Source organism: Mesoplodon mirus, assembly GCF_964341445.2.
Source record: "Mesoplodon mirus genome assembly, chromosome: 17".
Taxonomy (NCBI): Eukaryota; Metazoa; Chordata; class Mammalia; order Artiodactyla; family Ziphiidae; genus Mesoplodon; species Mesoplodon mirus.
The window spans coordinates 1,011,531-1,032,966 of record NC_138993.1 but is presented as its reverse complement, the minus strand read 5'-3'; the positions used below and the strand labels follow the sequence as shown (position 1 = coordinate 1,032,966).

The window sequence follows — 21,436 nt, the reverse complement described above, 5'->3', positions numbered from 1 at the left end:
TCCACACAAGAGAAGCCACCTCAGTGAGAAGCCTGCGCACCACAATGAAGAGTAACCCCCACTCACCGCAACTAAAGAAAGCCTGCGTGCAGCAATGAAGATCCAACGCAGCCAAAAATAAATAAATAAATAAATTTTTAAAATATATAAATAAATAAAAATGACCTTGAAGCTGAAGGGCCAAGGCCATGGCTGCATCCGCTCCCTGCCAGCCTCATGGCACCTCTACGTCTTAGTGCCCGGAGGCTTCCTGCTAGCCACCCCTTCTTAGCAATTCTTTATGGCTCCCTTTTTCCCAATTATAAAAGGAAAAATTCTAATTGTAGAAAAATTAATCCAGGCTACTTGGAGACTTTTTTTTAATAAAAAGAAAATGATCATTACTTTAGTGAATTGTCCAAAGTCAGGAGGCAGTGCATGTGAATTAATACAAACAACACTTCCGCCACAGACCATCCAGTTGTGGGATTTACTGAGTCCCGAGGGTCACAGCCCAGAAATGTGAGCGTAGTTCTTTGTGGTCAGTTTGTCTTCTACCCAAACCCCAGCTGGGGGGAGCCTGGGTCAGAAGGTTTCCTAACACTCTGCTGAAATGTGGGAGCGTGCAAGAATGGAACCTGAATTTCTAGAACTTAGTGCAATTTTGAAATCAAATCTTGCCTGGCAAGAGAATCTACCGTGCTGGAAAAATAAGTTTATTCTGAAAAGCCCGTCTAATGCATTGGCTGTTACAGAGCATTCAGGCTCACTAGCTGTGGTACAGAGGCTTCATCTTACCTCTGGAATTTCAGACCTGAGATCAAGGTAGCTGGTAGGAGCCCTGGGAATGGTCATGGAATTATGTATGAGCTTTAAATGGACTTACCTTACACAAGCAGGACAGCAGCCGAGATCTAGAAGTAAAAATGATATTTATCCATGTAGATGTGAGAATTTGCATCTGAACCTTACCTATAAAATTTAGAAAATGCTAATCTTTTTTTTTTTGGCTGTGTTTGGTCTTCGTTGCTGAGCGCGTGTCCCCTGCATTGGCAGGCGGATTCTTGACCACTGTGCCACCAGGGAAGTCTAGGGTCTTTTCTATCCTAACAGATTTTCTGTCTACTTATTCTATCTAACATTGAGAGAAAAGTGTTGACGTCCGTAATTATGGATTCATTTCTCAATTAGTTCAAACTAGGCATATAGTTGGGCCTTGAGCTTTTATCCTACAGACTCTTTTTATTTACTTATTTTTAAAATTTTTTGGCCACACAGCATGTGGGATCTTAGTTCCTTGACCAGGGATCGAACCTGTGCCCCTTACAGTGGGAGAGCAGAGTCTTAACCACTGAACTGCCAGGGAAGTCCCAAGACTTTTTTAATTAGCATGTTTTGGTCCATTAAAGTTAATGTAATTATTGATATGGTGGATTACAATCTACTGTGTTGCTTGTTGTTTTCCATTTGTTTTTTGTTCTTCTCCTCACCCTTATTTCTGGCTGGCTTTTAGATTGAATATTTTTTATCATTTCATTTTATTTCCATGATTGTTCATTATTTATACCTCTGAAAATTTTTTTGGTGATTGCCATAGGATTTATGAAATTCCTTTTTAACTAGGCATGGTCCACCTTCATGTGTCGTGTAAGAACCTTACAGCATACTCCCAGCTCCTCAGTCTTTTGTGTTGTTGTCGTAGATTTTCCTTTTACACATCCTGTAGCAGCGAATACAGCTGCTGCTTTTTCTTCATACAGTCAACGAACATTTAGAGCAATTAAAACTAAATTTTATATTTACCTGCATCTTCACTGTTCCAGCACTCTTCATTTTTTTGTGTAAGCCCCAATTTCTGCTAGATCTGTGGTCTTATGTTCGTTTTGGAAATACCTTGGCCAGTATCTCTTCAAGTTTTTTATTGGTACCCATTCTCTCTTCTGCGATTTCAATTACATGTATATTAGAGTAGTTCATGATGTTCCAGAGCTTTTGGATTCTCTGTTCTCTTTTGCTTTGGTTTTTTTCTCCCAGCTTTTTTTCTCTTTGCGTTTTTGTTCGGGTAATTTCTACTGACCTATCTTTCGTTTCATTGAGTATTTCTTTATCTCTATAGAGTCTACTAATGAGACTGTATTAATTACCTATTGCTATATAACAGATTACCCCAAACAGTAATTTAAAACAACAATAAACATATATAATCTTGGGAGTGCCTTGGCTGAGTGGTTCTGGCTTTGGGTCTCTTGATGTTTCAGTTAAGGTATTGGCCAGGGTAGATAGTGGCTATTGTCTGAGACCTGGTGTGACTGGGGGGTTCATTTTCAAGATGGATCATTGACATGGCTGCCAAATTGATTGATAGGAAGCTGTGGTTCCTCCCCGTGTAGACCTGTCCGTGGGTCTACCTGAATGTCCTCGTGACATGGTAGTTGGCTTCCCCCAGACGAGTGATGCCAGAGAGCACATGCTGAAAGCTGGCCTCCAAAGTCACGTGCTGCCATTTTACACAGGTCAGGCCTCTGCAGTGGAGGTGGGACCCACACAAGGGCACTCACGCCAGGAGGCAGGGGCTCATAATAGTTCCCATCTCTCTGCTGAAATCATCTATCTGTTCACTTTGCCACTAGAGTATTTAACATGTTGAGTCATAGTTATTTTCAGTTCTCTGATAGTTCTAACATGTGGATTATCTCTGAGTCTAATTCTGTTGACTGCTTTGTCTCTTGACAAGAGGAGGTTTCCCTTGCTTTTTTTTTTTTTTTTTTTTTTTGCGGTACGCAGGCCTCTCACTGTTGTGGCCTCTCCCGTTGCGGAGCACAGGCTCCGGACGCGCAGGCTCAGCGGCCATGGCTCACGGGGCCCAGCCGCTCCACGGCATGTGGGATCCTCCCGGACCGGGGCATGAACCCGCGTCCCCTGCATCGGCAAGCGGACTCTCAACCACTGCACCACCAGGGAAGCCCCATTTTCTTCTTGAGTAAAACTAAGCACCGTGTGTCTTAACAAACTTCTGCTACAATGGCTGGAAAGTTGCAGAGGTGAACCAATTTGTGCAGTGATCTGATTTTTCAGGGAAAATGCTGGGAAAAAACACAGGTGCCAATAAATGATTATCTCCTGGAGGTGGAGTTTTGTGAGGTTTGTCTTTTTCCTTGGTCATATTTTCTAAATTTTCAGCAATGAACATGTATTACTTTCGTGGTAATAAAACACACGGATTCTCTGGCAGGTTCGTTGGGGGCACCTGAGGGTGTAGTGGTCAAGACCCGGCCCTGGGAGACCAACAGACATGGGTTCAGGTCCCGCTTCTGTTTCTTCCTAGTTACACGAGCTTTGGCAAGTTCTCAGCTCTGTGCAAATCAGCTCTCACATTTCTAAAATATGGGAAATACGTGAAGATGCTTATTCTGAGAATTAAATGAAAAGGTATACAAAGTGCTTACCACGTACCAGGTACGGGTTGAAATGCTCAGGAAATACCAGAGTTTCTTTTTATTTATTTAAAATTAAAAAAAAAAATTTGGGCTGCATTGGGTCTTTGTTGCTGCACGCGGGCTTTCTCTAGTTGTGGCAAGCAGGGACTACTCTTCATTGCGGTGCGCAGGCTTCTCATTGCTGTGGCTTCTCTTGTCGCGGAGCACGGGCTCTAGGCATGCGGGCTCAGTAGTTGTGGCTCGCGGGCTCTAGAGCACAGGCTCAGTAGTTGGGGCTCACAGGCTTTGTTGCTCCGCGGCATGTGGGATCTTCCCGGACCAGGGCTCGAACCCGTGTCCCCTGCACTGGCAGGCGGATTCTTAACCACTGCTCCACCAAGTCCCTGAACACATTTTTTAAAGTGGCTTTTGAGAGATTTGCACTGTGAATTTTGGTTGTAACTGTTGGCAGAATGGATGCTGGTTGCTACTTTGTTAGCAGGTGTCCCTGGACCCAGAACCGCCTGGCCCGTGTGGCCACTGCAGGCCCTGCATGGCTGGAGCACTTGAAACAATGCTGGCCAAACTGACACAGGTGTAAAATCCCCACTGGATTTCAAAGACTTACTAAGGAAAAAAGAAAAAGGATGTAAAAGATCTCAATAATTTTTAGTGCCAATTATATGTTGAAATGACAATATTTGGGTATATTCATTTAAGTAAAGTACGTTGGTAAAACTAAGTTCACTGATTTCTTTTTGCTTTCTTAATGTGGCTACTAGAAAACTGAGAATTGTGTACATAACTCATGTTGTTTTTCCGTTGGGCGGCTGGTCTGGAGCATAAGCCTCCCTGGCCCTGAACCGGATCAGTTAGTCATGGTCCCTGCTGTTCCCCTGGGCAGGGCCTGCCCTTCTGGTTACTGTTTAAAGGGAAATAACCACTTGTTTTACTTATCTTTGCACATTTGACCAAGCCTCTGCCTTGCACTGTGCTTTTGCTGGCACATTTGTTTCCAAACCTTGGGGAATATATTTGAGTGAATGATCTGTGAATGTGCTGTATGACACTATATTGACGATGCTGTTGATTGTAAGAGATCTTCCAACGTGAGAACCATTAAGGAAAAAAATGCAAATTAGAAGATGACACAGCTTTATCTAACCCTTGACCTATTTGGTGCTTTGAGTTTCTTCCTCTAGTTCATTTGCAAATGAATGAATCAAAATATTCTGTAACTTTTTGAAAAGACCTTTAGAATTATTGACTCGGTGTCCCGGAAGTTGAAGAGTCCGGCGTCGGAGGGGGACTGCCTTACCCAGCTTCTCTGTGCCTCGGCCTCGGCCTCTGTAAAGTGAGGTGATGGTGGAACGTACAGCTGCTCCGTTGTCCTGAGACCTGCGTGAGCGTCTGTGAATTAAAGCAGCGCCTCTTGTGTCAGCACCTGAGCAGCGCCCAGCACGGAGCAAAGCCCGGGAAAGAGGGATCATCCTGCAGTCCTTGTGTGTGTGTGGGGGGTGAATCCCCATTTACAGACCAGGGAACCAAACTGACCAAGGGTAGACGTGTAGTGAGTGCTAGGTCAGGATTTAGCTTCTCGTATCAGACTGGATTTCTCAGCTAGAAGAGAATGTAAGGTCTCTGGCTCAGTTTAGTGCCACAGGCCCTAGCGATGTATTTTCCCATGATCCAAGAATTGGATGCATGTTGCATTTCATGTGAACTCGCTTCCACATCAGCTGTCCTCACAGAGTTAGAGAGACCAGCTCAGGTGGGCAGGGACACTGACGTCCTTCCAACAGGAACAGGTGGCACTCAGCCCCAGGAAGGACACCGAGAGTGGCCCGGACCTTCTGATTTTTCACGTTAACCAGGCAAGTGAGAAGTTGGAATTTTTATTTCTGATTTTTAAATCTTGACTCCGATTTTCTTAATCACATTGTGATTATGTGTGACCTCTGGTTACAATCTGGTCTAAATGTTAATTCTGATTGACGTTAACAGTTCCCTTGGAGAACCTTCATGAGTATTTTCTTCTTGATCACTTTTGTTTTACTTCCTTCAGAGACGTTTCTCTGGGGCTGGTGGATACGTATATAACACAGTTGTTTCGACAGTGACTTGAGGAGTGTTAGACTTTTTTTTTTTTTTTTAAATATTTATTTATTTATTTATTTGGCTGTGCCGGGTCTTAGTTATGGCATGCGGAATTCTTAATTGCAGTATATGGACTTTTAGCTGTGGGATGCATGTGGCATCTAGTTCCCTGACCATAGATCGAACCCAGACACCCTGCATTGGGAACGGGGAGTCTTAACCACTGGACCACCAGGGAAGTCTCTGTGTTAGGGTTTTATATCCAGTCTTTATTACAAAACACATTTTAGGTAGGAGGAGGTCTAGGAAAGACTTATCTCTCCTTAACGTAGACGTAAAAATCCTTAACAGAACTAATAAGAACCTGCTGTATATAAAAAAATAAATAAAATCCAAAAATTCAAAAAAAAATCCTTAACAGAATGTTAGCAAATCAAATCTAAAAAAATACAAAGAGAATTATATATCATGACCAAGTGGGATCAATCCCAGGTATGCAAGCCTTGTTCAGTACTTGAAAATAAATTAATGTAATCCATTACAATGCACTGCTACTATTTTTGCTTTGGATGTTCACTTATATTTCAGAGCAATTGAAAACAGAACATTTATTTTACCTTTGTTTATCCATTTCCAGTGTTCTTCTTTTCTTTGTATAAATCCAGTTTTCTGTCTGGTTACTTTTTTCCTTCTGCCTGCAGACTTTAAATTTTTTTTCCTATTCATAGATTCACGGGTTGGCTGGGAATGAATTCCCTAAGTTGTTGTTCTTCTCAGAAAAGTTTTTGTTTCTTCATTTCTGGAAATATTTCTGAAATATTTTTACTGGCTATAGCATTCTGAGTTAACGGGTTTTTTTCTTTCAGCACTTAAAAATATCACCCCATGACTTTCCATCTTCTAGGATCTCTCACAAAAAGTCTTGCGACTCTTAATTTTGTTTTTGTATATATTATGTGACTTTTTCTCTGACTGCCTTCAGTATTTCTCTTTGTCTTCCATATTCAGCAATTTGAATATAATATACCTAGATGTGTGTGGATTCGGGGGTGAAGAGGGGTATGTACCCAGCATTGTGTTCTCTGAGCTTCTTGCCTGTGTGATTTGGGACTTTCGTTAGTTCTGGAATGTTCTTAGTATTTCTTGGAATGTGTTCCCCTGCCCCATTCCCTGTCTGTAGAAATTTTGGGATTTCAGTTACACATACGTTAGATCACTTGATATTTTTCCTACAGGTCTTGGATGTTTTATATGCTCTTCTCTGTCTTTTTGTTCTTTGTTTTTCACTTTGGATGATTTCCTTTGACTGATCTTTAAGTTCACTGATTCTTTCCCAACTGTGTTGAGTCTACCGATAAGTCAGTCGAAGGCAGTCTTCATCTGTGTTCCTTTGTTTTTCATTTTTAGCATTCTCTTTGAGATTCTCTTGTAGTTTCCATTTCTCTGCTAAAATTACCCATATGCTATTGTCCACCATTTTCATTTAGAGCCTTTAGTGTATTAATCATTTAAAATTCAACGTCAGATTATACCACCATCTGAATCATATCTGAGTGGTTCTAATGATCTCTTTGTCTCCTGGGTGTGCACCTTTTTGTATGCCTCACAATTTTTTGTTTTTGAAAGCCAGACATCCTGAGTAGGACAGCAGATTTATGCCTGGGATTTGGCATGCCTTTCCTCCTGTGAGGCTTTTATTGTGAGGATTTGAGTTAATCTAGTTAGGAGTTGGGCAAGCTTTAAGGTTTGTAAACTGCTATAGTCACCCTCGGCGCATACAGGTTTCAAATTCCTTTAGCAATACCTTGTGTTTAAGATGAGGACTGGCTGGCCAGAGGGCTTTTTCCCTCAGTATCGTTCAGCCTTCCCTTTGCACTGCCCTCAGAGGGGATCTCTTTCCACGTTCTTACCCTGACCCTTCCCAGAAGTGTTCTTCTGTTACTCGTTACTTAATACTTGCTATAGCCTGGGGAAGGGTCTTTCCTTGGGGCTCTGATTAAGCCTTAGTCTCAGGCAGGCACTGTGTCCCTGGGGCTTGGGGATGGGAGGTGGGGTGGAGGGGAGAGATAAGGGGGGCACCTAGCATGCATTCCTTTTCCTCCCCCAGGGATAAGGGTTTTTGTTTCAGTTCCCTTCCCCAACCTACAGTGGGTTTTCAGTAATGGTAGGTTTTTTGTGCTTTTGTCTCCAGTCATTTCAGTGAATTAAGATGTATTTGTATCACATATTGAATGAGTCAGATGTTGAACCACAATTGTTCCCGATTATTCCCTTAGATTTTTCTTGTTGACATTTGGACTTTGAGAACTTTACGTCTGAGACTGTCCTAAGTATTGGAAAATTAGTGGGCCTCATAGTGTCCTTGCCGGGGTGTCTGTCTGCGTTGGGAGTAATATCGTCAATCTGCTCTCAGCACCAGAAGCTGTTGTAACATGAACAGAAAAATTCAGCCACAGGTTAATCTTTTTGGCATATATATAGACTTAAAAGAAATGATTGCTAAAAATGTAAACACTAAATTATAAAATGGTTTTGCCACAAGAGAAGGACTTTTTTTTTTAGTACTTAGCAAGCAATATTTTAATATTTTAAAATATTTAATATTTTAATATCACAGGAGTACCAAGGAATTTTCCTGACACTGTTGTTGGATTAAACAATGGGCAGATGTGTGGGCATTATTAACCAGGCCAGCTGAGCCTGCCTTTGAGCTGGCCTTAGAGGTCTTTAGCCAAGACCTTGCCTAAGTTATGTAGTGGTGCGACACACAAAGCTGTGCTACACTGCCGAAGCCACACACGATGTACGAGGTTAGGTGTTTTTGTGGCACAGGGGGCTGGGTAAGATGAGGGCAAGGCCCCCCGCTCAGCGCTCTGACTGTCCTCATGTCCTTGCATCTGCATGAAGAGGGGTTCTTGCTTGAAGAGGAGGTGGTCTCCTCAGTGAGCAGAAAGGGAAAACTAGCCAGGCCAGCGAATCAACTGATGACCGGTGGGTAAACAGAGCTGCAGACACCTTCGCCTCGGTTCTTGGTTCTTTTTTTTTTTTTTTAATATTATCAGTATTCAATTTAATATTAATTTTCTTAATCTTCAATATTAATATTCTTATTATTCAATTAAGAAGAATAAAAATAAAAGTATGTTACCTTCCATTATTTCTTCCATCATTTCTTCTGTAATGCTCTTCCTTTGTTTCTGTAAATTACTCCTTGGTTCTTAAAATAGAACTCATCCCCTTTTAATTTAAGGCTCTGAGTCAGGGCTTCAGAAGTTTTTGTTTTGTTTGTTAAATCAGGAAGAATTGCAATTTTGTTAATCCAGAGGCTCTGAGTAAACACACACCTATTGGTGGGGTATGTGTTCCCATCAACTGTTTTACCAGATGAGTAAACCGCTGGGGATGGTCACTGCTTGTGAAACCTTTTAAAATCTTCGGTGGGGAGGGAACTTTTCCTTTCCTAGACAAGAGGTATAGGACGGATATAGAATTTTAATTTATTCTTAAAGTCATCCTTGGGCAACAGTCTTTATTGTGAGACTCGTTACCTTTTTTTCTTTTCAGTGCACATGGGAAAAGAGACCAGAAAACACTTTTTCTCAGTTACATGGGGACCTGGCTGCTGGGAGATGATTCCCCATGGGTCTTGTGTTTCTGCACATCCTGTGAGCAGAGGCACCGACTGCCCTTTCATTCTGCACTAGCTTTTCACGGATGCCCGAATAACTCACAGCCTTGGAAGACAGAGACAGTGTCTCCCTCTAGAGCAAAGGGCCACTTTGCCGTCTCCCCCTGGGGCATAGGTCGGTCCACTTGCTTGTAGTCAGTCGTAAAGGATTTATGTTCCCTAAGCTGTGACACAAACCCAGAATCCACTTGGGTCCCTTTGCATCACCCCTGTGGGACTTGAGGGGAATGTGAACATGAAGCTTATGCTGCCCGACATCCTGTCAGTAACAGTCTTTTGTCTCTGACCCAAGAGTCTTGCTTCTTCTAAGAGCATCTGTGAAACTGTGGCAGGTTAACTTTGTTAGCCTGCAAATAGAGCAAAAAGCTCAGACTCTTTATACTTCCTGACACCATCCTTAAACATTGCCCTGCCTTAAAACTAATATAAAAAACGTGAAAAATAGAGGGAAAAAAATCACTTTTAATGCCATCACTCTAAGATTATAATCTTAATAATATTTTATGCACATCTTTCCAAATACATATTTCAACATAATTTTAATCTTACTGTAATACAAAATCATATCCTACTTTCAATAATCAACATTCTTCTGAGTATGCAAGTAATTCACAGTAATTGTAGAAAATTAGAAAACTTGAAAAAGAATAAAGGAAATTATTAGTGTGCCTATTGCCCAGAGATGGAGTCCCTGTTACTATTTTCTGTATTTTCTTCCAATATTTTATGTATATTTATTATAAAGTTATAAGGAAGAATATTATACTTTTATTCACCTAGCATCATGTCTGGTGTACTTTTCTATTTCATTAAATACTGAAAAATAGTCTTGCTTGCTTTAATGATTATAGTATCTCATTCTTTGGATGTCCTTTTTATAATAATCATTTTACAATAATTTTTTAATCAATTTTGGAAATTCATTGTCTATTTGTATATTGCTTCTGCCTCTCGGTGTCTCTGTATTTCTTTCTACCCCACCTCCCTTCTTCTGGGACTATACTTACCTGTATGTTAGAACTTTTCAACATTTCTACATGCTTTTCTTGTGTTCTTTTCTGTATTTTCCATTCCTTTGTCTCTCAGTACTTCAGTCTGGATATTTTATCCTGATGTACCTTCCAAGTTATTATTTCTTTAGCTAAGTCTCACCTGCTTTTAAATCCATCTTTTGAAGTTTTTAATTGTATTTTTCAGTTGAATTTCCATTTGATTCTTTTTATGGCTTCTAGTTATATGGTAAAATTATTTCATATCTTTTAGTTCCTTAAACATTCCTTATAGCTATCTATTATCATGTCTGATAGCAGGACTCTCTGGCTGTCCTGTGGGTCTGTTTCTAAAGTCTGTGTTCTCTCTTGGTTTCCAGTCCAGGCTCCTCTATCTATTTTGTTTTGTTTGTGAGACATTGTTATGAAAAGCTAAGGCTCTGCTTGAGGCTCTTTTCCTCCAGAGGAGCTTCCCTGGAAGAAAGCCAGGCTGGGGGCACATGTCCCTAATTTAATCGTGGATTGTGATGAATTGAGGCGTGTGAAGGCTGGTCCCTGTTACTCCTAGGGTACAGCCCTTGAGGGTCCAAGCTACAAGTCCTGGCAGTTACTGCCTTGGGTGCTGATTTTCCCTCACTGCTGCAAAAAGCTGCAAAAAGCTCTGCTTATCTTTGCAGCCATTTTGTCTGTGCTTCTGCAAAAAGCAGGTACCTTGAGGATAAAGGTGGAGTCAAATGTGAGGCTTGTAGCTCTGGTTTCCCTTTGACCTGAATCTTGGCCCTGCAGTTCCTCACTGCTTTGGTTGCTTCCCAATAACTTCAAACTGATTTTTAAAATAATACATTTTAAGCTTTTTAAAAGTTGTTCTCAGCAGGAAGGCTTGTCCAAACAATCCAGTCTACCATGGCCAAAGTGGAACAGTCTCCACAGATCAGTCGTTGTACATCCCCTGCTGTGCAGAGCGCTGGCCCTGGGGTGTGGTGGTAAATGAGACCTTTTGGAGGCCAAATAGGAACATTTTAATGTTCCTTCTGTTATTATGTGTGTGTTTTTTTCTCCCAGTAATTCCACTTAAGAGTAGTTTGTGATACTCCATTAGTATTCTGATTTCAACCAGATGGCACTGTGAGCGTCTGTTTGTCTTCAAGGTAAGTGGACAAGCATGGCCCGCTGGTGTGGTGCCTTTGTGTCGTTCTGCTTGCTTTTTTGTTACAGCACATTGCCTGCTCTCTTATGGCTACATGCATCTATGTTCCCCACCAGCACTTGGGCTTCTTGAAAAGCAAGGACTGCATCTTCTTGTTCTATTTCTTGGCAAAGTTCCTTGCATAGACTAGTTCCTCAATAGAGTCGTGTTTAAATTCACATGTTAAAGCTAATGTTTCGTGACTTGTCAATTTCAGACTTCCATCTACCTAAGGTCACCTCAGTGGATCTACTTTTGCAAGATTCCAAAATATTTCTAGACCAGTACACAATCACATACACCAAGAGAGGCTTCGGTGAGATGTGGCAGCGTTGTGCTTTATACTGGGCGTGAGGTGGAAGTCATTGCATTAGATGCAGGCGAGAGAATTTTCTTCTATTAAAAAATGCCAGGGCTTCCCTGGTGGTGCAGTGGTTGAGAATCCGCCTGCCAATTCAGGGGACATGGGTTTGGGCCCCGGTCCCGGAAGATCCCACATGCCGTGGAGCAGCTAAGCTCGTGTGCCACAACTGCTGAGCCTGCGCTCTGGAGTCTGCGAGCCACAACTACTGAGCCCATGTGTTGCAACTACTAAAGCCCACGTGCCTAGAGCCTGTGCTCTGCAGTGAGAGAGGCCACTGCAATGAGAAGGCCACGCACTGCAATGAAGAGTATCCCCCACTCGCCGCAACTGGAGAAGCTCATGGGCAGCAATGAAGACCCAATGCAGCCAAAAATAAGTAAATAAAATAAATAAATGAAAACAAAAATGCCAGAGGTCATGCTTACAATGGAGAACAACCTGTGGGGTTAGCAGCTTGGCTAGTAGCTGAATAAATGGTGGGAACGCCAGCAGGTAGTAGGAGTCGTGCTTAGGGGGTCCGTCCACTGCACGTGTCCCAAAAGCAGAGGTCAGGCCACCCTCAAGCCTTGGGGTGCCGCAGACAAATGCCAGTTTAGGTCAGGAAAACGCTTAGTAAGAGAACAGACTTCTAGTCCATGGACGGTGGGAGTCTGTTTTGAACACACAGCTCCAGGAGTAGCTAGTACTGCCCCGTGGGCTGCATGAAGGCAGGAAGTGTCCTGTGTTTGCTCTTCAGCCCACTTGAGACATTTCCTCCAAAGTAACGTGTGGCTAGAGGGCAGTACATACGCATCCACTGAGGCTGTATTACATTGATTACCACGGTACAGAACTTGTCCCTCATTACTTCACTAATGGATTCAGCAGACGTTGACCGACTGCCTCCTTTGTGTCAGGTACTGCTCTTGGAGCTGGGGATACAGCAGTAAACACAAAATAAACATTCCTGCTCTCGTGGAGCTTTCGTCTTTGAATCCTGTTTTCCAGTGCTGATGTTTTTAAAAATATAACAATTTTTTTTTTTTTTTTTTTTTGCGTTACACGGGCCTCTCACTGCTGTGGCCTCTCCCGATGCGGAGCACAGGCTCCGGACGCACAGGCTCAGCGGCCATGGCTCACGGGCCCAGCCGCTCCGCGGCATGTGGGATCCTCCCGGACCGGGGCACGAACCCGTGTCCCCTGCATCGGCAGGCGGACTGTCAACCACTGCGCCACCAGGGAAGCCCAAAAAATATAACCATTTTTAAAGTGACAGTTCAAAAGAAGGGCAGTGTTCTCCTAATACTTTTATTTTCTCCTACCTGTGAGGCAGCTTTTCTGAATGTAGGAATATAAAACTTCTCCCCAGTCTTGGAGTTTGCACCATGTTTATTTGTACCCCAGTACACCCAGATGTGGTCAGCTGATTACTGGAAGAAATGGCTTTATGACATCTTTAAGTATATAGCAGGTATTTAGTAAAAATGTGTTGCTCAGTGTTAGACTACATTGCTGATTATAAATATTTTTTATCACATAAATCTGATGTTTTAGAAACATTTTACAAAATAATGAGGCTTACTAAGGTAAACCTAGTGATTTTGTAGGCAGGGGACTGGAATTATGATGTTGCTTTTCTGTAGATCATTAGATGAATAGATTTTTAAGGTTCTTCTTTCTATGCTGGCAAGTTAATATATCAGCTGGCACTGGAAAAGGGGACCAGATTAGATGAATTTGAAGTGCCTGTGAAGCATCCATGTGAAGATGGTCTGAGAAGGAGAAATAAATGTGAGTCGACTTTATAGGTTGGTGATTGAAGCTGTGGGCCTGCTTAAGGTTTCCTAGGTGGCTGGAGGCCTGGGGCTGAGCCTGGAGGAGACCTGGTTCCCAGCGACTGGGCAGAGATGCTCCTCCAGAGGTTTGCCATGTTACCAGTCTTTATGGGACTAGTTTGGGTATTGATTTCTGTTCTTATCTTTATTATAGTCTTTCTATTTTCTTTAGATTTATTCTGTTCTATTTCTGATTTCCTAAACTGGATACTTGACTTATTTCTCAGAGCTGTTGTAGTTGAACTCACATACTTTGATTTTATTGCTGCTCAATGCTAAGTATATTTTAATTTCCACTAGGATTTCATTTTGACCCATGAACTATCTGGAAGTTAATTTTCAGTTTTCCAAGTCTATTGGGTAATTTTTTGTCTGTGATTTCTGTCTTAAAGACTTGTAATTAGAGAAAATGGCTCATGTGATATGAGTCCTTTGGATTACTGAAGCTTGCGTTGTAATTTAGTACATTGGCACTGTTGGTAAGTGTTCTGTGTGTGTTTGGAAAGGATGTGTGTTTCCTGCAGTTGGTTGCAAGGCTGTCCATGTGCAGTAGATCCAGCTTGTTACTTGTGTTTATTTCTCCCATGGGCTTCCTGAATTTTTGAATGCTTTTTCATACTAATTGAGAGAGGGTTATTGAAATGTCACAGTGTATGGTAGGTTTGTCTGATTCTCCTTGATGACCTGTCAACTTTTGCCTTTCTGTATGGCATTCTGGGTCCTTTCCTTGCCTCTGTCTTGTTCATTAACTTTCTCTTCAGCTGTGTTTATCTTGTTGCTTAACTTACTCAGTAACTTTATTTTTAATTCCAATTTCTAGATATTATACTTAGTGCTTTTCCAAATCATCCTGGTCTTTCTGGGTTTGATTCCTTTCTTATACTTTTAATTAATTTAAACACACTTATTTTACTGGGCTCTCCTATTTTTCAGTTATGCGAGGTTCTGTTCTTTGTTCTGTCCAGGTGGTCTCATGTGTTTATAGTTTTCGGTGGTTTGTTTTCTTCAGTGTGCTCTTTATTTGTGAATCCGAGGAAAGGTGAGGCCTCTTCAGCAGGTGTGCCTCCAGGGTTTTCTTGCGTGTGTGTCTCCTGGTAGTATTATCACTAGCCCGGGAGAGATTTTTATGTAACTTTCTCAGCTTGTGAGTGTCCAGACCACATGCGTAGTATAATTTTGAACCCCAAACCTGGGTGAAATTCAGGCTCATGAATATGAATTCACATATTTGTTTTCGTCTCCCTCCACCCTGTGACCTTCCCAGCTGGAGCCCGATCAAGACAAGCTCCCTGTCTTCTCCCTCAGCAGATGGGCTGTTTTTGGTTTAAGCTAGTTGACTAGTTCACTGAAAATATAGCCTTTTGAGTGTCTCGGCTGTATCACAGGGGCCTTGGCTGCAGCTCCCTGAATCCTATGGCCTCTGGGTCGGCTCTTCCTGAGGTCGTTTGAACGTTCTCCCTCCCCTGAGGGTCAGACATCACCGTAGTGCTGGCGGCCCTGGTTTTCCTTACATTCCTGAGAGGTCAGCTATTCGTTTGAAAGGGTGACTGCTTTTATGTGCAGTAATCCAGTTTGTGGAGGGAGGACTTTTAGGTCTCCTGGTCCATCACATGACCGGAAGCAGGCGTCTCCATCAGTTCACGGGAGAAGCTTTTATTAGTATACATACTCTTCTTTTTTAAGTTTTAAAAAATGTAGCGTGAATTTGACTATGCACCTTTGTTTTCAGGGTTATATACATTTTCTTGTTTTTTGTTTTTTTTTTTTTGCGGTATGTGGGCCTCGCGCTGCTGTGGCCTCTCCCGATGCGGAGCACAGGCTCCGGACGCACAGGCTCAGCGGCCATGGCTCACGGGCCCAGCCGCTCCGCAGCATGTGGGATCTTCCCGGACCGGGGCACGAGCCCGTGTCCCCTGCATCGGCAGGCGGGCTCTCAACCACTGTGCCACCAGGGAAGCCCCCATTTTCTTGTTTTAACAGTTGTTGCTCTGCCAATTGGAGAAATCTGAAGAGGGCCTATTTTTAGCTAAATTCTATTGTAGGCCACAGGTCAGTTTTCAGTAAACAAACACACAAACCCATAAACAAATACATGTATACATTTATATTAACTATCTTTCTAAATTCACCTATTGTCTTTTCTGACTGGGAGGTAAAATATCAGGACTGCAGGATGGAGCCAAGCCCAGTGCCTCGGTTTTGGGTGGCCTGGTACTGTGGGTGGTGGACACAGTAAGCCCACCTTACCTTCCCAGACACTTCATGGTTTGGAATGGGGAAGACTCACATTTGAGGACCAGAGGTGAGAGGTCACGGCTCTGTTCCAGCATCCGGCAAGAAGCACATGGCTTGGTGGCTTTCTGAATGTTTAGCAGGACAGGACGGGCAATCGTAACGCCCCAGTGATTCGTGTATGACCCCACGAGTGTATACTCACTATATTTAGAAATGCTGTAAAACTATATGCTAATTGCAGGCTTATGGGGAATATTTTAAATTATAATATTTTCCTGTCAAGCATTTTAACTTAATTGTAAATAAATGATTTCATAAAAGGTACCAAAAAAATCATTGGAATGAGGATGGAAATAGACATCCCATTAGGACAGCAGCTGACGCCTGTGCCCCTCTGCCTGGTCTCCCTTCCCTGTGGTTACCTGAGAAAGGGCTCCTGTTTAAAGCAAACCACAGTCATCCTGGTCATCCTCACGCCTAATCCCCAGGAAGTCACATTCCTCAGTACGGTCCACACTGGTTTTTGCTTTGGAAAGGTCTCTCTTGATTGGGTATAATTTGTTCTAGATTATTGTAGAACTCTGTTTAGGATTTATAATATGCTTTAAAAAAACTTTATTTTGATTTTTAAGGAAAGATATGAGCCTCTGGGTAGGGCACAGTGCTGTTTATTGCCTGTGATATTGACAACTTGTACTTTTCCTTTCTTTTTCTTTAACACATGCTATTTCTGCTAGAGCAAGAAGGTTTGTCTTTTTTTTTCTTGGTAATCGTGACATGCACCTCTTGAGAAGACTAGCGTAGCAGTCTATTGATGTGATGGATTTTAGAGATTGTGCTCTTGCAAGAAATACTGAAAAGAAATCGGTGATGATTAAACAGGTTGAAGCAAGAGATTTAATTAGTGCTAAGAGACAGAACTTATATGCAGATCATGTCCATCTTCAAGTTGAGAATGAATTCCCTCTGCCATGATTACAATAGGATTTTAGCTCAAGTTTCCTTTCTTCCCATGTCTTTCCTGCTAAAATTGGGTAATAGAACTTCTTTGCATGTAAAATACCTTAAGTACCAAAGTCTTCTAATTAGTTTTTCTTTCTTTCTGGAAAGAACGTTGAAGACTGCTTCCAGATATTTTGCATTAGCAAAGTAGATTTTCTAGCAACAGGATGCTTATCTAAAATGCCTGAATTGACTTTTAAAAATCAACTAGGGCTTCCCTGGTGGCGCAGCGGTTGAAAGTCCGCCTGCCGATGTAGGGGACACGGGTTCGTGCCCAGGTCTGGGAAGATCCCACATGCCGCGGAGCAGCTGGGCCCGTGAGCAATGGCTGCTGAGCCTGCGCATCTGGAGCCTGTGCTCCGCAACGGGAGAGGCCACAACGGTGAGAGGCCCGCATACCGCAAAAAAAATAAAAAATAAAAATAAAAAAAAATAAAAATCAACTAAATTTCATTTTCCCCATGAAAGTATTTGTTTTGGAAAATGCACACGGTTGCACAGCAAGTGGGTAAAAACTTCAGCAGTGAGCTCTCGTCCAGCACCTCCTTTGCCAGGGGATCATCCAGTCCACTGACTCGTGGCCATGCCCCTTTTCCAAAACAGTCCTGCTGGGTCGAGTGCTGTCATTGGTGACTTCCACTGCTAATAAAACACTAAAGTATATAAATTATTTACTTTAAAATTTCAAGTAAATGGGAGAGAACGAAAAGTTAGACCTATAATACCATCATCCAGTTTCTTCCTTTCAAGAATGGAAGGGAAAAGGGGTGTTTAAACGTAACCCCACCTTTTAAGTATCTGAACCCCCCTTTTAAGTCACGAGTAAGCTCCCTTTGAGGAGCTATTAATAGTTGTGACGCTTGGAAAGTTCCTTAGTGCTTTCCTTGTCCCCAGAGTTTTGTTTGTCAGAACCTGAGCTTGTGGTTGTGCGGGAGAATATCACTTATTATGGGCTGCATCTCTCTCCCACCTCAGAACAAACGAAACACGAACAAATAACAGCCGTTGCTTTGAAAATGCTGTCAGAGTTTAATTAAGCCAAGTCCAGCTAATTACCTTCAGCAGTGAGAGAAGTTTCACTCTGACACTTCCCATCTGGTGGCTTTCCCTAGACAGGCCCCGGAAAGACACCATGAGCCCGCCCGGGGATTCTCACCTGGCCGCACTGCTGAGGTCAGGAGAGAGCGAGCTGTGTGTCCTTCCCCGCTTCCCTCCCAGCCATCTGTGGGAACCGAGCGGCTGCAGCCGCTCTCAGCTTTGTGATCCACCCAAGCCATGACGGCCCTGAGTAACAGTTTGCAGGCCCCCTTCCTCAGGCAAGCCATGAGTAACAGCAAGGAGATGAGCTCAAGGCTTGACAGGGACAGAGGCGTAACCCTGGCCCAGTACATGGGACACAACTGGGTCACTATTGACAACAACAGCAATCAAACTTCAAGCAGATGCGCCGTTAAAGCTCTTACATAATTGTAGCAGGTTTGGGTTTCCTCTGGTTCAAGTGTTCTTGCCTCTTTGATAATCAAATGATCTGAAGAAAGGCATAGAATTTCAAGGGAGAATCTGCAGGACAGACTCACAATAAGGCCATTCACGGGACTCTTTTATTAGCTTACACTGTATCTGCATCACGTTTAGTCTCTGGCTTTACTACAAGGCTCCATTTAAACTTAACCCAACTTGCAGACTTAACTGATCCAGGAATTACTCAATACAACCAGCCAGCTACTGTAGCTTTTCCCCTCTGATAAGGGGATTTAACACAATGGGCTTCACAGTTCTTAAATGACTCCGTTTTTTTCCCCCTGTCTTTGAGATGTGGTGCTTATATGACCTTTTGTTCTGAATAAAATTCCACATGGTTTGATTATATTTTTTAAAAGTACCAGCACACACAGTATTGACTTCTTACCCTTAGAGGAAAACGTTTAAAATCTTGTAGATGGTATAGAAATGGAATTCATGTCATAATATTTACACAGCTAATTTCACTGTGTTAGATATTAACTATTAGATATTATTAAACTTGAAAATATTTTATTTTTGAGGGGTGGTTCTGATAAAATTACTGGTAGTACTTCTGCATTGCACTTTGACTTTTGCACACTCCTGGTTACCTGCTGGTGTCTGTGCCGTTTCTACTACCACAGTGCTGATAGACTAACCTGGGCACACTCGGCCAGTATGTGGACGGGAAGCAGCTGGGGAGCCTGACCTCAGAGTGGGAGACCCTTTAGGATGGATTTGGTAGCAAACCACTGTGAGCACTGTCGGCCCCCGCTTTGGATCACACCTCAGAATAGTGGGTCTCAAACTTTAGTGAACAAAAGTCATCAGAAGTTTGGATAAAAATGCAGATGCCTCGACTCTACGCGCAGGGGGTCTGAATCAGTAGGTCTGGGATGGGGGCCTGAGAATTTGCATCTTTAGCAAGCACCAGTTGATTCTGTTATCTGACCCCACTGAGAACCATTCCTCCCGCTTCACCAGGGACTGGGAGCTCAGGGACCCTCCTGGGTAGGCGTGACCCTGGTGGGATTTCCCCAGGGGGTGGCAGGTGGGAAGGTTGCTCTGGAATGTCCAGCGAGTATCGCCTTCTGTTCCGCCTCCCTCCACAGCAGGGCGGCACCCGCTGTGAGCACCGCGTTCCCAGGGACCTGCATCACCCGTGGGCCTGCGCTTGGGTGTCCGAGAACGTCTTCTCACCCCCAACCCCTTCTGTACGTCGTCAGAATTTCCGAGCAGTTGTTATCTGCGGTATTTAATCCGAATTTGCTTCTCTAGCCTCCTCCGTTACCGCCCTATTAAAGTAATTTTAGATTTTTAGAAACAAAGGTCTTTGTCGAAAGATTTCCAATTAGAAGCGGACTCTCCAGAAGCCTTTTGGGAGTTATGGATGTAACATGTTTGTTCATTTCACGAAGGTAAGAGTTTTCCTTGCAGATAGGTTGATCTGGTGATCAGGACAGACAAGGGGTGGTGACGACAGCTGCCGATATCCCAGCGCTTTGCCTGCGGTGCTGTCTTGTGTTCCGTTTGTAGAACCCACCCCCAACGCGGTTGAAGGGCATTTTTATCATGAGAATTTTCAGTCCGACCGACAACTAGAAAATACAATTCCCATATCTGCATCACCTGGTTTCCAGAGTTACCAAGATTTGTCATACTTTTTGGCAGCATTTTTTCCCCCTGTTCTGAAATTTTGCTGGTCGTTTTTTAATTGGTTCTTTTTGGAATGACTCAAACATGAAACGCTTTGCTTGGGGTCTGAGTGTGGCGAATCTGAGTAGTAACTGGAAGATGTCCTTTTCAGGAATGTGTTCCAGAAAACCTAGAGCTGAAGAAGCAGCTTTTTGCTCAGCTGGATGGAATCGTTGGTGACCAGGTTGTCCTGAGCAGCTCCAGCTCCTGCCTCCTGCCCTCCAGGCTGTTCTCTGGCTTGGTACACGTGAAGCAGTGCCTTGTGGCACATCCTGTGAGTATGTCGAGCCTGGAGATGCAGTAAGTCTCACCTGGCTTTCCGGGAGCAACGTGTTTGGACAAATCTGCTAGTACTTTGCAACTGCTTTACTGAGATACAATTCACATATCACACACTTCAACTTATACATTTCAGTAGTTTTTAGTATATTTAGAGAGTTGTATAATATCAGTGTCTTACAAAGAATTTTATCCAAAAATCCCTTGAACTGTATCCTGTACCTCATGCACTGTGGGAGAGAAGGAGCAACACTTACAGACTTCTGCCCTTAAGTAACTGACCGTCTAGCTGAGGGGAGAGACTGCGAATCAAATCATCCCAGTGCCAAGGAAAGGTGCTACGTTACGAAAAGTCTAGACCACATGGGATTCTGCAGGTGGGTCACCTGTACTGTGTGGTTTCCTGAACTTAGCTCAGAGTAGGGTCATTTGTGCTGATGTGCAGGGTCCGGGTCCCCCCCGAGATTCCGGTGCAGCAGCTCTGACTTAAACCCTCCTTTTTGTGGTCCCTTCCACCAGACATTGTCACTGACTGTGCCAATGTATTCACCAGGCGTGTGCTGCGAGGCATGTTGGACCATGAGCTCCAAGTTGGCATGTGGGCACTCAATCTTTTTGAGATTAACGTGTTAATGTCAGGAAAGGGGAATCAGAGTGGGGATTCAGGGGTCATTCGGTGGACGTTTGAGTACCGAGTGGAGGTCAGTGTGACCTAGGAGAACTGGGACAGCCTGCTAGGACAGAGAGGCCGCTAACTTAGCTCAAGCCCGCCCCAGGCCAAGAACAAGCATGGGCCTCGTAGAATCGCCAGGAGACCAGCTTGACTGCAAGAGCAGGAGAAAGGTGGAAGGCTTGGTAATACTTGGGTCATGGAGAACTGTGAGAGTTACTCTATGAGAACTGGCTTAGTTAGAGGGCAGCTCCTGCACGGAACTCGGGGCAGAATTCCCAGCACGAGTGGCCAGGGCCTAGGGAGGTGAGGGGTCCTCGAGTGGGGAGCAGGGAAATTCTTCTTTCTGAGCAAGAGGAGGTTAGAGAAGGAGATGAAGACAAAGGGGAGTCATAGATGCCTGCTGGGTCTTCCGTGCTGCGCAGAGGGACAGCCTGGACCACCGTTTACGTGACTGAATGGTTCTGGATGTCCTCACAGTGAAGTTTAATGGAAAGTGTAAAAGAATGGTTATAAAAT

At 43.4% G+C, this 21,436-nt stretch overlaps 1 protein-coding gene across 1 annotated transcript in view; it reads left to right on the top strand.

Moving 5' to 3' along the window:
• The window catches only part of CRYL1 (crystallin lambda 1), a 78,654-nt gene that overhangs the window by 33,754 nt on the left and 23,464 nt on the right, over positions 1 to 21,436 (top strand). Inside the window, exon 4 of the mRNA XM_082602596.1 lies at positions 20,081 to 20,242. Within this exon, the coding sequence (XP_082458722.1) occupies positions 20,081 to 20,242 (162 nt within the window). The remainder of the gene's footprint in view (positions 1 to 20,080; positions 20,243 to 21,436) is intronic.